The following is a 15,239-nucleotide window of genomic DNA, read 5'->3' as shown; positions in this document are numbered from 1 at the left end:
ATTTTTGTTCAAACCCTAACGTTTTCATTTTGTTTCCTGACCTTCATTTCTTACATCGTCTTCATTCCTGACGCGCGAGGGCACAATTTTTGATGCGAACGAAACTAAGTAAAATTGGAAAGGGGCATTTCAAGATGGCCTGTATTTCTTCAATTCATTTTCCATAGCGACATAGAGGGACCTAGGGCACGACAGTGGAGTAGAAGCCTAGTGTTTTGTTTTATGATATTTCGATTATTTAAAGATTCTTTATAGTTTGTCACAATTATTATTTTAATTATTTTTGTAAACAATTACGCTTGTTTTATGTAAACTATATAAAACTCATTTATAAATTATTTTATTTAGAAATCTATATAGAAATATTTTGATTATTTGATAATTTTTTAATTGTTATCCATACATTATAATTGTTTTATAGTTAATGCATATAGAAATCTTCTAATTTAATTTTATAATTTTAGATTGTAGTTTTGTATAGATTATGTTATTCATATTTGAGGAAGAGCTTATCTATACATTATAATTTTTTATGATTATTTATTTAATGATAAGTGCTATCAAATATGGGGATAGCACCCTCTATTAATAAAAATCATATTCAATCTAGTATATCACTCTCATATATACAAAACGAGAGTGTAACTAAGACAACTAATCGACCACAGACTTCTTGTCATCCCAATTTGTGATATCACCAACCACAGACATATACCCGACCACAAACACATCTGACACAACTTAGCACGTTTAAGGAACTAGAGTATTTGAGCTGTTGCCTCCATGAGGTAGAACAGGTTCTCAGAAGATGGCCCCGAGAGCCACCAATCCTCAGATTGGTTGAGGTTCTTGAAGGCAGATAGGTCCCCATTTCGAACCCCATCCCCAAAATTTTTCCAGGATAATTTTACGAAACGTTCTTTCTTTTCTTTAATGCCTTGTGAGCAACCTTCTCATTTTTTCAGTTTCCTCATCCGAAGACTTTGAACCAGAAACATTTTCCGTGTCCGCATCCTCTACTTCCGACGACTGTCCCCCAACATCTACTAAAGCATTGTCTCTCCAAAGTATTTTCACAATTCATGCAGCTGAGGCCAGAAAACAGAGGCATCTTCAAATAGACCAGAATGGGAGATATCTTCTTTTGCCGAGAATAAGCTGTTTAAAGCCCTCATCCTCTAGATTTCTCCAGTCACAGATTTCTCAAAATAACCCAAATCACGACCAATCTAGCAAGTTGCCATACTATCGCTCAAGTAATGATGCTCACATGTCGCCAAGACAGGGTCTTTGAGACCATCGCTGTACAATTCACCGCCATTTGCTCCATTATTCAGTACTTAGTTCCAACAATTGAGCTCATATCGGAGGCCACCTAATACCCGAGAATCAGGTATCACCCATATAATGCTTCTCTTTTATCCAATACCCTCGCGTGGTGAGTCAGGAATATCCTTCAGAATTTGCTCAATGATGCTCTCTGATGCATAAATCTGGATGAAAATGATAATTTCAACATTTTTACCGACTCCCAAGTTTGCCAAATAATCTGCCATTCGGTTACCTTCCTTGAATGAGTGGTTGATTTCAAAATTCCCAATTGTGTCCAAGAGATTGTTGATGCGTGGCAACCATTTGCGCAATTTCCAATTTTGAAAATTAGATTTAATAATATTGTTTATAATTATTTGCGAGTCTCCCTCAATGATAACCTTGGAGATCCCCATTTGGACACAAAGATGCAGCCCAACTTCCAGTGCTCGAAGCTCCGCCTCATTATTGGTAGCAAAACCTAGACCACCATAGATCCCATAAAGAAGTTTCCCGCGCTCATTTCTAATAATAGCTCCAAAACCAAAATCCCCACGATTCCTTTTACATGCTCCATCGAAGTTAAGTTTTACCCAGTCCTTCAGGGGGGCTTTCCTTTTGATAGCCTTCCTATCAAGTCTTTTTTTGTCGGATAGGTGAGTAGATCCAGGATCCTTGAGAAACCAATATCCTTCCATATTCTAGTCCCAATCGTTGTATCTTAATATTCCGACTTTGGATATTTTGCCATTTATCACTTCCTCAATTGCCACTTTAATTTTGTCAATGAGCCTGTCAACAAGAAGCAACGTCTCCTTAAAGGTCCTCTTGTTTCTTTCTTTCCAAATGTGCCATACAATCAAAGAAGGACCAATCATCCATAGATCACTCCATTTCGATTTTTGCATAGCCGGCCGAGAGACAAGAAAATCTTTTAAATATTCGTTCTTGACAGTTTTCAAATTGATCTTGTCAAGATACCAATTCCAACAGGTTTCATCAAAAGGACACCTAAATAGTAAATGATTGGAAGTTTCCTCTTCAGACTTGCACATAATACTCTGATTGGGACCCAAAATGCCAATAACTTTCAGCCTATCCCCGGTTAGGATCCTGCCATGCAGTGCAATCCAAAGAAAAACTCCGGCTTCGGGAAGTAGTTTGTTATACCAACATAGCTTGTGTGGCCAATCCATGCTCTTCACTTTTTGTCTTTGTATTTCATATCCCAATTTTGCACTATATTCCCTAGATTTGGAAGCACACCAAAATATAGTGTCCTTTTAGGAATGGTCCTATTTTTTAATATTTCCCAGAATTTTCCACATAAAGCCGAGCTGCCAATGACCACTTTTTTCCACACTATCTTCCCACCACACTCCTCATTTTCTTCAAAGTAATTACATACATAAATACCTATGGTAGATTCCACGAGATTGACCCATTCTTGATCATCAAACAAATCAGATAATGAGGGCTCCCCATCCCATGAGTCTCTCCAAAATTTCGCTGTCCTCCCATTACCAATGCACCATGAAATATGCTCTGTAATAATAAATCTGCAATCCCATAAGAAATTCCAAGTAGCAAAACCTCTCTCCGAATTAGCCAAGGTAAGGATTCTGTTTGGATCCTCATAATCCAAATATTTTCTTCTGAATAGTCTGCACCACAATTTTTGTGGGTTTTTGAACATTTTCCAAGTTAATTTCGCTCCCAGTGCAATGTTTTGCAACTCCGTTTTCCTTAGTCCAACACCACCATCTTCTTTTAGAAGACACATAGTATCCCAGTTAATGAGCTAGATCTTTTTTGTATCCTTTGCACCGTCCCATATGAACTTTTAAAGTAAATTATCCAAACTTTTCTCGACAGCATATGACATTTTGAAGCAAGACATACTATATATAGGGATAGTCGTAAGGACTGACTTAATCATAGTCAATCTACCTGCTTGTGACAACCATCTATTTTTCCATAATTCAGATTTGGCCTGACATGATTTCATAACATCTTCCCAAATCTGAGTTTGCCTGCATCCTTTGTTGATTCGAACCCCAAGATATTTGATTGGGAGTTCTGCAATATTAATTCCCAATAGGCGCACGATTCCTGTTTGAGTCTTCTTGTTAGTATTGAAGAAGAATAATTGTGACTTATCTTTGTTCATTATCTGCCCAGACAACTTAGTATAGTCATCCAGAATAGTCATAATGCCAGCGGCTTCCATCATCGATGCTTCCCCGAACAAAATGGTGTCGTCTGCAAATTGGGAATGTGTGATGGCTTCAAATTGATCACGCACCTTAATCCCCTTCCAAACACCTTCCACATGTCTCTTTTTTATTAACTTTCCAAGGACTTCAACCATTAACACAAAAAGAGATGGAGACAGAGGGTCTCCCTGTCACAATCCATTTGTAGCCCCAAAGAAGCCACATACATTCCCATTGACAAGTAATGAAAAATTCACAGTAGATATACAAAATTTGATGCATTCAAGCCATTTTTTAGGAAATCCAAATCTTTCAAGAACACACATAAGGAAATTCCAAACGACTCGATTGTAAGCTTTAGCAACATCAAGTTTGATAATCATACCTTTATGCTTCTCCTTGTGCATCAAATGCATTGCTTCAGATATAAGGATGATGCTATCCACAATTTCCCTACTAGGGGTGAATCCACTCTGGTTCTCTAAAATTAATTTAGGCAATAGTCTCTAAGTCTCTTAGCCATTCCTTTGGAGATAATTTTATATATTGTGTTGCATAGGGAGATGGGGCGGAAGTCCAACATAATAATCTATATAGAAATATTTTGATTATTTTATAATTTTTAAATTGTTATCCATACATTATAATTGTTTATAGTTAATGCATATAGAAATCTTCTAATTTAATTTTCTAATTTTAGATTGTAGTTTTGTATAGATTATGCTATTTATATTCGAGGAAAAACTTATATATACATTATATTTTTTTACGATTATTTATTTAAAATAATATTATATTGATATTAATTTTATCTAGATGAAAACTCTCTCTCTCTCTCTCTCTCTCTCTCTCTCTCTCTCTCTCTCTCTCTCTCTCTCTCTATATATATATATATATATATATATATATATACACAACATTTTCATTGATATGTATTAAGAGGTTTTATTTATTCTGTCATCTAGATATGTATTAAACAAAAACTTTTATTTATATATGATGGAAATCAATATATGTTTTACAAATTCAATGTATATGTGTGTTTTTTTAGGAATATTTTAAGAAATTGTATATTTTCAAATGCTTGATAATTTTGTCGAGTTATTGCTGATTTTTTCCCGAGTTTTTAAAATTTTTGGGCTAGTTGAGTCATTGTTGAGTCCGAGTTTTTCAACTATGGTTGAGACCATTAACTAAAAGTTGTTAGGGTTTGTAGAGGGCAAATCTAGGCCATTGAATGGATTGAATCTTGGCCATTGATTCAAAACTTAAAATCTATATAAGGCCAATGCCTCTCTCATTGTAGGAGGTTAGAATTGGTAGATAATAGAAATTAGAAGTTAGAATTAGGAGTGGAGTAGGAATTGTTGAATAGAGATTGTTGTAATGGCAATTGAAGCAAATAAAATAAAGCATTAAAGTATGATGTTTTGCCGGTTGCTTTCACCTGTTTGCATGGTTTCTTTCATCAAGTAGGTTAAAGTCCAGCGATCTTAATAGTGAAGTGTGAGGGTATTTAATCAATTTTTGGCTCATACCATTGGAGATTTGTTGACTGTAAGTTTGTCCATGGTTAGTCCGAGCCTTTTATTGTTGTTAGTTCAATTGTGAATGTTCATTTAAGTTGTGCTAGAATTGGGTACTTAATGTATGTTCATGGTCTGAAAATCCTTTTATTTTCCTTTGGAGATTGCACTGTTTCTGTAGCGTTGTGAGTCTATCTCTGGCTAAGCAAGAACTAGTTTTGTGTGAAATCTATCTATCTCTAGCACCAACCGTTACTATTATTGTCCCTAGGTTCTCTAAACCCTTTCCTTTTGCTATTTATTTAATCAATTTGAGAAGTGAAGCATCATCACAATGTTATGTCAGATGCAAGCTAGCTTGTCAAATGCGTAAGTCCCCTTGCAATTACCAACAAATCACATCATCCCTAAGTTATCCTAAGCTTAGTCATGACTTGACATTAGAAACCTTGAGGTTATCTTGTTTGGATAGTCAGAAGGCATACAAGATTTCCTTATTCTAAGAGAGAATAGGATAGACTCCATGCATTCTATTCTATGTTGACAGAAGTGCAAACTTCCCCATCAGCAATACTAAGGTTTTTTTAACAAGTTATACAATTTCTATCTAGCACTTAGTCTAAGTGACTACTTCTGTTTAAAGGATAGGCCTATTGAAAATTTTAACATTAGAGATGTTCCATCTTATTGCCCTATCATGGAGATTAGTTTAGCTGGTTTCATTCTGACATTATCTTCTTTTAGTCCTTATCGAGGTTCACATTAGTCAATAAAAAGAGGCTCGACTTAGTATATAAAAATAAAACTATGAATATATCATTTTACACTCTTACTTCGTAAGTACTCATCAGCTGGTGAAGACAAGTTACCAACTTAGCCAGTAGCCAGGCCAAAAGCTCAAAAACTTGCCTTGCATTTACTAGCTTAGTTCCCTTCAGAGCTACAAAATGCAATGAGTGCTGAGATTATCAACAATGACACGTGTAGGTCATCTTTTGCATAGGTGTTTTTAAATCCAAGAGAACAATGGATATGTGGCTTCAGAAGAGACAGCATATTTGTTTCAACCATACTTTCAAGTCCAGCGTAAATATCATTTACATATCCAAACGTTCGTCCCAGTATGTGACTAGCGCATGTAGCCTTGAAAGTATATAAAAATAAAACTATGAATATATCATCTTACACTCTTACTTTGTAAGTACTCATCAGCTGTTGAAGACAAGTTACCAACTTAGCCAATAGCCAGGCCAAAAGCTTAAAAACTTGCCTTACATTTACTAGCTTAGTTCCCTTCAGAGCTATAAAATGCAATGAGTGCTGAGATTATCAACAATAGCACGTGGTCATCTTTTGTATAGATGTTTCTTTAATCGAAGAGAACAATGGATATGTGGCTTCAGAAGAGACAGCATATTCGTTTCTTCCATACTTTCAAGTGCAGCGTAAATATCTTTTACATATCCAAACTTTGGTCCCAGTATGTGAGTAGCACATGCAGCCTTGAAAGTCACAAGTTCCCAGTTACCTGGCAATGCAGAGAAATTTTGAGAAATATAAACCAATAAAAAGAAATGAAACATATCCTACAAACATTTTATATGGGGGGGCATATCATAAAATTATAAAATGCAACATTTTCAAGTTATTTTTTTCTTAGCTTATTTATTAAAGTATAACCATCAAGCAGAAATCCCATTATAGTTTCTCTCTTATATCATGTATCCAGTGACTGGCACTTTGTTAGATTGGAATTAAATGAAAACTCAAAGTAAGGCAGTCAAATCTTCCTATGCACAATAATTGGACATTTTGTAAACTGTTATATACTTCAATTTCAGTGACATTTACATTTCGGGCAAACTTGCAAAGGTTTTCTTTTGCCATGAATATTAATTGATACAGAGGACCTTGTGCCAAACATGCTAAATTGAGGCAACGTTTACTGGTTTTCTCTTCACTGACTTCAACATAAGAAAAATAATTTTGAATCCAGTGAAGGGAATGATGAATTTTTAATGTAGGTTATTATTTTCCTAGTGAGTTAATAATTTTCCCTTAGTCCTAGGTTTTTCTTACATTTCTATAAAGCTTCCTTAGGTTAATAAAATGAGTTTAATTAGTGGATGTGTTGTTGAGGTGTCATCATCCTATAAGAGAGTTGCATTTACTATAGATTAAGCTGCTTGGTAGTCACTCTCTATTGGTTGGACTTGCCATCTCCACCCTCTCCCCAAGTCTATAAAAAATCACTACCTAGCTTGTACTTTCACTCCTTGATGTAGCTTCTTTTGGTGAGCTCCTAATGCAATTCTGTCATCTTGACATTTGCAAATCTCTCAGATTCTCCAGTCTTTATTTGAGTTATTCTTTTTCTGTCTTTGTAGATTGTTTCTCTTAAAAAATGTATGGTTATGCATCTATTTTAGATTTCTAACATGGTATAAATCTATTGGAGCTTTGTTCTTGAGAATTTTGAGTTCCAGAGTTCTTAATTGAGAGGTTGAAGTTTTCTATATGATCTTGTAAATTCTCATATGCTCTTCTCTTGCATTTTGAATAATCTGGAGGATCAAAAAAGAATTATAAACATTTGCTAGCCTCCTTTTTGCATGTGTTTTTAGTGAGATTTGGTGATTGCAGCTATTTTGATCTAAATAGCTGGTTCTGATATGGGGTCAGGCATAGGTATAGGGTTCTATATGCTGTTATGGTAAAAAAACTAAAAAAATTATGGTACATTTGGGTATCGTTGTATATGATACATTTGATAATATGATATTTCATCACTAATCAATGGCAGCGATATAAATAAACGTTAATTGATACACAATTTCAATATTATGTCATATATGATAGATGTCTAGGATGATTCAAATGAAAATCATTACAATTATAAAATTTGAAATGAACAGAATAAAAAATTTGTATACTTGTCTACAATCTTCATCAAAAGGATCTAGACCAAGGTCATCGTTCGGTTCAATATCATTTGAACCACATGCAAATGGATTGCCACTCCCACTAGATAAATCATGTGTAAGAGTCTCATAGTCATCATCATCTATATTGACTCTAGCAAGCTCTACAATAGATGCATCAAAGTTTGTACGTTCGGGAGCTATATCCCAATTCTTTGTTGCCCCTTGTAGTCATCTTGCTTATGTGATAGGTGACACAAGTTAGAATGGATATAAATCAAGTCTTCTGCTTTTTTTACAGCTAACCATTTATGCTTTCACTGAATGGATACAAGGGTATGTACTCCAATTCCATTCAGCTGAAGAACTTGCAACTTGTTAAAATTGGAGTGAAAACCAACACAACATAAAAATAAAAAATGCAAAAAAATGCAAAATACAAAAAAATAAAATGAAGACTGGAGAAAAAAAAAAATGCCTACAAATGTTAAAAAATAAAAAATAAAAAATACTTCGAGGAACAAATAATCTTGCCCATGGAGGTACCACCATGTACAAGCATCTTCCTCGTATTGGTCTCAAAGAGCACAAATACTATGATCTTGTCTTGAAATGTGAAATAAACACCCACCAATTTTGTTTTTTTGAAAACTTCCCCAACTGAAAATGGGTTACAATGCAATGTCATTTCCAATTTCTAATCATCCAATTCTCGAGATGGGCAAGGTGAGAAAATACGGTGTTCAAGGCCATGCAACAACTTGAAAATAAATGCACAAGGCAACAAGCCAGCCAATCTCACTTCTTTAGTAGAGTGTTATGCAACTAAAAGGAAAGAACACTATATGTTTATTTATTCAACAGAGTGCAATTACAAAGCTTCTACTTATCTATTGGGGTAAGTAATTACAACATTTCCACTTATTAAATGGGGTGTGCAAATCCAAAATTCTCCACTTGTTCAGTGGGTAAGCAAATCAGATATTCTCCACTTGTTTAGTGAGGTGAATACATACATTAATGAGAATGGCCAAGCCCACTGGCAGTACTACCTTCCAGTGTTTTTACAATGATATATCTAAAGAAATACAACACATATAACTTCTGCAATGCTCCACAATAAGCTGACTAACACGGATAATCAATATCATCAAGAACCAACAAGTAGAATACTTTAAATAGATGGTAATATGGTAGGTTGTAGGTCTAATATCAATCGTAACACACTGCAAACAGATCTAAAAAGCAAGAATATCACCAAAAAACACCACCAACTTGACCCCAACATGCCACAAAATATCCATAAACTAAAACACCACAACAAAGTGCACCCCACCCCCATGTAAACACACTTGACGAAGAAAATATCAGTCTGGTAAAAAAACCAGACGTGTAGGTTTTTATGACACTGGTTCAACAGGTACAGCACTCCAAATATCATCATAAGACTCAATACACAGTCATTTTCCCACCAAATGAAAACTTGGATTCATCAACCAACTGCTAGGTGCCACCAAATAGGAGAAAAAAGGACCTAAATCCCAAGAGCTTCACCCAACAAAACATCATTCCTCTTTTCTTGCCATGGTACTGTTGAGTTTTTTTCTTTTGTCATTGCTGTCAAGAATGTTTGTTCTGTTTCGAGCAAAGAAAATTGGATTGTTAGATGCATTGGACTGTTTGGTTTTATGTGTGTGATAATTTCTTGAGTGTCAACATGTTCCAGATGGCTGTAGTGTGCTTCTGCAGATTCGGATACCAGTATAGAAGATTCAGATTCAATTTTAGATTCTTGTCCATGAATCTTTGTTGCTGCTGCTTTTGTGGCATCTATTCAGTTTTCCAGACGTTATTGTTCTTTTTTGAACTGTGCATTCTGTGTTTACAGAGATGTTTTTTTTGCAAAAGCATTTTGTTCTGAAAATAATGTGAGTATGATGTTAATGTTGAAACTGAAGAAATTGAGGGAAAGCAGGGTGATTGTTTGGGTTGTAAGCCTCACACGCTTTATAGTTTTAATTATTGTAAAGCCTGTCATTTCACAGTTGCAGGAATATCATGACTTCACAGTCCAACGGAATTTTTCTCCCGTGCATGAAAAAGATGATTGTGGCAGATTTTTTGTCGAGTTGTTGAAAAACGATTATTGAAGGAAGCCGTTCTTTTTTGTGCTGTCCACTTGTATGTCTGGAAAGATGTAAGTGTAAGAAGAGAATATTTCGGTTATGTAATCAGACTGTGGATGGTCCTGGTAAAAAGAAAAACGGATTGAGAAGAAGGTTCAATGGCTGAAATTTGGTGTGAAATGAAGCGTTTTTTTTTCTTTATCTTGGCAGACATTTGGTATTCAACAGCGCTAAGTTCATATTTTGTAAAAAAATTATTGAGTTTGGTTTGAGTTTTTTATTTTTAAAATTATAATCTCTACTGGAATTGTATTTTTTTTTATGAACTGGAGATTATGCGATGGTGTGGTTTCTAGTTAATGTGCTGGCGATTATTCAAAATATGATTTGTGGCTAAAATAAAGACTAGAGAATCATTGGTGTGTGTTGTGTGTTGTTTGGACTTTGGTGTATTTTGATTTTTGATTTGGAAGCAGTTAGAGGATAAAAAAAATATCTCACTTTGTGATGTCCCCGATGTAATTAAATAATAAATTTAAATACTTTATTGTAAGGCCCCAGATTTAATTAGATTAGACAAGTCTTGGTTGGTTGTGTCGGCCCGTTTGTAACCCTTCGGGAAGTTTCTCGGAGCCCATATATATGGCCGAGTTAGTCTTTGTCATAGGTATGCGAATTTGGTATTTTCTCTTTGTTTGTACGAATTCCAATAGAGTTCGGTTGTGAGCCATTTCGGAGGTGGAAGATCCTCCCTACTTGGTATCCGCAATTTCGGTGGGATTCATCCCTTATCCTATTATGCTCTGTGTACTTTTCCGGATCTGGCAAATCTGGAACCTTATCATTGTTGAAACAAATATTACTTCTAGTTGCATATCTAACAATCTGGTATACATGCATGTCACTAAGTCCAAGGATTCCTAACATTCAGATGCTTGCGGAGACGAACCCCTTCACGCACATAGGTTGAAACCCAACGTACACCCCCTTCACCGTACGGCCTGCCTTGACACCACCATACGACCTGTTTCACCCCACCGTACAACCCTTACACCGTATGACCCCTCACTCCACCGTACAACATTTACACCGTATGACCCCCCCTCCTCATACCACCGTATGGCCACTCCTCTCCCACTGTATGGTCTATCCACCGTACGACCTTTCCCCTACCAGTTCAACAGTCCCTTCGCCCTTGCCAGTTACACTGTATGGTCAGGGAACATTACAATGGTATCAGAGCTTGTGATCTTGCCAGCCTGTAGTGTAGTGGATGCAAGTGTACACTAGAAGGAGGTACCATTCAGCCGACCGAATGGGGGAACCACAGGATCCTGCAAGAGAAGTCATGGCACTATTAAGGGAGCTAACCAGAAGCCAAGCTCAGCTCAACGACACCATAACCAAAGGGGAGCAACGACAACAAATCATGGAGGAAACCTTACGACAATTGGCCTTGGGGAAAACGAATGGAGAATAGAATGGGCATGGCGATGATTCGGTCACTGGAAGGTCAAACGTCCAACGCTCACATTCATGGCCGCTGATGCCGACTTTTCCTCAAAAATTAGAAGCGCCACGCGGGGAGCATGAACCCACCTTTTAGGAGATGCAAGCACAGTTGAACCGAGATTGGAGGGATGCAAATCTCGAGGGGGACATATCCTTCAAGGATTATGCTGAGCTCTGGATGAAATACTCAGGCAGCAAAAGTCGAGGCTATTATGGACACTATAACAATGACATCAAGCGAAAGGTTGGCAAGATCAACCTGTCATCCTTTGATGGGACCGGAGCAACCTCGGCACGAGCTTGGGTTCAAAAAGAAGACACCTACTTCCAACTCAACCCCATGCCTGAAGATGAACCTATCAAGTTTGCGACACTTCACCTCGAAGGAGTCGCGCACGAATGGTGGCATCATGGAATGGTCACTCTCGGCCGTGACCAGATAACTTCCTATGCTGACTTTACGGAGAAGCTCATAGATCGATTTGACGGGAAGGATCCATAACTCAATTTCAAGGAGTTGGCGCAACTAAAACAGTCGGGACCGGTGGACAATTACATCACAGAGTTCCAAAGACTATCCCTGTTGGTAACAGACATCTTAGAACGGAGATTGGTGGTCTTGTTCATGGACGGATTGATGGAACCTCTGAAAGGTTGGGTAAAAGGGTTCAACCCCAGCACGCTCACAGAAGCAATCAAAAAGGCCTGTAACATGGCAACATCTTCCTCTTCCAGAAATTTTGCACATACCAAACCACCTTTCGTTCTGAAGGAGAAGGATAATAAACCCTTTCCGAAGAGGTCATTTCTTGATGAAGCCACAAAACATGAACTTAGAAGGAAGAAGCTTTGTTTCATCTGCAAGGAGCCATGGGAATCAGGACACTGATGTTTGGGCAAAGGAAAGATTCACTATATTGAAGTAATATCCGATGGAGAAGAGAAGCCCGAGGAAAGTGAGCCACCAAGGGAAGAATTTGTTGAGGAAACCAGCCTGGTGGAGAGAATCTCCACATTGGTACGGAGGGGAGGGGTCATTGCCACACTAGTAGGCACCCCAAGATGCAGTGTATTTAGGGTACGTGGTACACTCCAAGGGCAACGAGTCTTGGTTATGCTCGACAGTGGGGCCTCGCTCAACTTCATAAACTCATCACTCGTCACTCGAAGGGGTTTGTGTACAAAGGAGCATGAAGGATTCGATGTCAAGGTGGCAGGAGGCAATCTCCTATCATGCACTCACTTGGTTCCGCAACTGAGCATCACCATGGGAAATTACACGGCGACCGACGATTTCTTTGTAGTAGATCTGGATGACACGGATGTCATATTGGGCATTCAATGGATGGAGACCCTCGACCAATACATGCAGAGCTTCAAAAGGATGGAATTCTCATTCAAGGTGGATGGCAAGAAGGTGGTTCTTAGAGGAATGTCGAATGGCGGCCCGAGGGAGATTTCCGCCAAACGGATGGAAGACATCTTTTGACATGATGAAGTAGTTTGGGCAGCACATTACTTGATCTCAACAAAACCCTTGAAAGAGCATCCAACTTTACTACTAGGATGAGGAACTTCAGTCGGTTCTAGATAAGCATAGTTTGGTCTTCGCTGACATTCCACCTGGTATACCTCCACACCAAGGGTTCGAGCACACCATCGAGTTGGAGGAAGGAGCAAAACCCGTTATCACCACACCCTACTGCCACCCAAAAAAGTTCAAAGAAGAGATAGAGAAAACCATCCAGGAACTCCTCGATAAAGGATGGATCCAGCCCAACTCTAGCCCCTTTGCGTCCTTGGTGGTACTAGTGAAGAAGGATGAAACTCTCAGAATGTGTGTTTACTATCGTGCATTGAACAAGAAGACTATCAAGAATAGATACCCCATTCCCAGGATCGATGAGCTGCTGGATGAACTACATGGCGCAGTCTATTTCTCCAAAATTGATCTCCGCTCCGGGTACCATCAGATCCGTATGAGGGAGCAAGATGTGGAAAAGATAGCTTTTCGTTGCCATTACGGACACTATGAGTTCTTGGTCATGCCATTTGGATTAACCAATGCTCCGGCCACTTTTCAGTCCTGCGTGAACCACATTTTCAACAAGCAACTGCGTAAGTTCCTACTAGTATTTTTCGATGACATACTCATCTACAGCAAGACCTGGGACATTTGGATGAAGTATTGGGGATTATGAAATCGCAATCATTATATGCCAAAAGGTCCAAATGTGAATTTGGAATGACCGAGGTCCTGTACTTGGGTCATGCCATCAGCGCCTAGGGGGTACAAGTTCACCGGGAGAAGATTCAGACAATTTTGGATTGGCCTCCACCCAAGACTCTCTCGGAGCTGCGTGGATTTTTTGGATTGTGTAGTTATTATAGGAGGTTTGTGAAAGGATTTTCACAACTTGGTGCACCATTGACATATCTGACAAAGAAAAGATCCTTCCATTGGAATGTGCAGGCGCAACGAACCTTCGACAAATTAAAAGAAGTTATGAGTATGTGTTCGGTTCTGGCACTACCAGACTTCACTCGCCCTTTCATCCTAGAGTGCGATGCCTCAGGAGAAGGCATTGGAGCGGTGTTGATGCAAGACCATCACCCCATTGCGTTCAAGAGTTGGAAGCTCTCGGGAGTTGAGCGGTTGTACTCCATCTACGACAAGGAGATGCTCGCCATCATGCACCCACTGACGAAGTTTCAACAGTACCTCGTCGGGGCAAAGTTTGTTGTGCGGACAGACCACAACAGCTTGCGATATTTCTTGGAGTAGAGGGATCTAAATGAATGACAACAGAAGTGGGTGAGCAAAGTCCAGGCATTTTATTTCGACATTGAATATGTGAAGGGGAAGAATAACGTGGTAGTTGATGCCCTGTCAAGAAGGCTTGCCATATGTTCTTTATCCCAAATTTCGGCGGATTGGAAGGAACACTTGTTGGTTGAATACTCCAAGAATACTTTTACCTGCGAACTGATGGATGGTCAAGTGCAGGATGACAGATACAAGGTGGTTGACGACATCATTTACTACAAGGACAAGATTTATCTAGTACTCGAGTCCAAGATGAAGGAAAATATTCTGAAGGAAATGCACGACTCTCCCTTGGCTGGACACTCTGGATACTTGAAAACCTACAGACAAATCCGAGAAAGGTTTTCTTGAAAGGGGCTTAAGAACGACGTCTTGCAGTATGTGCGAGAATGCTCCACCTGTCAGCAGAACAAATCTGAGCACACCCTACTCGTCGGACTGCTGCAACCACTGCCAATCCCCGACCAGAAATGGGATAGCATCTCGATGGATTTCATTACTGGGCTCCCCAGAGTGCAAGGAAAGGATTGCATTTTCGTCGTAGTTGACTGCTTGACCAAGTATGCACATTTTTTTGCCATCCCCACAGGATACCAAGTAGTTCAAGTGGCCGAGTTGTTCTTCCGTGAGGTATTCCGCTTACATGGTCTACTGCGAAACATAGTCAATGATAGTCAGTGACAGGGATAGCCGTTTTCTGAGTACCTTCAGGATGGAGTTATTTCAGTTGGTAGGAACCGAGTTGTCGCCCAACACGAGCTACCATCCGCAGATAGACCAAGATTGTGAACAAATGGCTA

General features: G+C 38.4%; 2 protein-coding genes across 3 annotated transcripts in view; both read right to left on the bottom strand.

Annotated features, from left to right (window-relative positions):
- Window positions 1-1,418: 1,418 nt before the first annotated feature.
- Window positions 1,419-2,009, bottom strand: LOC131860084 (uncharacterized). Its single transcript, XM_059214449.1, has one exon. The coding sequence runs from the start codon at window positions 2,007-2,009 to the stop codon at window positions 1,419-1,421; it is 591 nt and encodes a 196-aa protein (XP_059070432.1).
- A 4,009-nt stretch (window positions 2,010-6,018) lies between these two features.
- Window positions 6,019-15,239, bottom strand: part of LOC131032643 (uncharacterized) — a 249,297-nt gene continuing 240,076 nt past the window's right edge. For both annotated transcript variants that reach the window (XM_057963667.2, XM_057963665.2), the window contains exon 9: window positions 6,019-6,581. In XM_057963667.2, the coding sequence (XP_057819650.1) occupies window positions 6,400-6,581 (182 nt within the window). In that variant the 3' untranslated portion in view covers window positions 6,019-6,399. The remainder of the gene's footprint in view (window positions 6,582-15,239) is intronic.

This window comes from Cryptomeria japonica, chromosome 11, assembly GCF_030272615.1.
Source record: "Cryptomeria japonica chromosome 11, Sugi_1.0, whole genome shotgun sequence".
Taxonomy (NCBI): Eukaryota; Viridiplantae; Streptophyta; class Pinopsida; order Cupressales; family Cupressaceae; genus Cryptomeria; species Cryptomeria japonica.
Note: the sequence above shows the minus strand (reverse complement) of the source record. Positions and strands in the feature narration are given on the sequence as shown.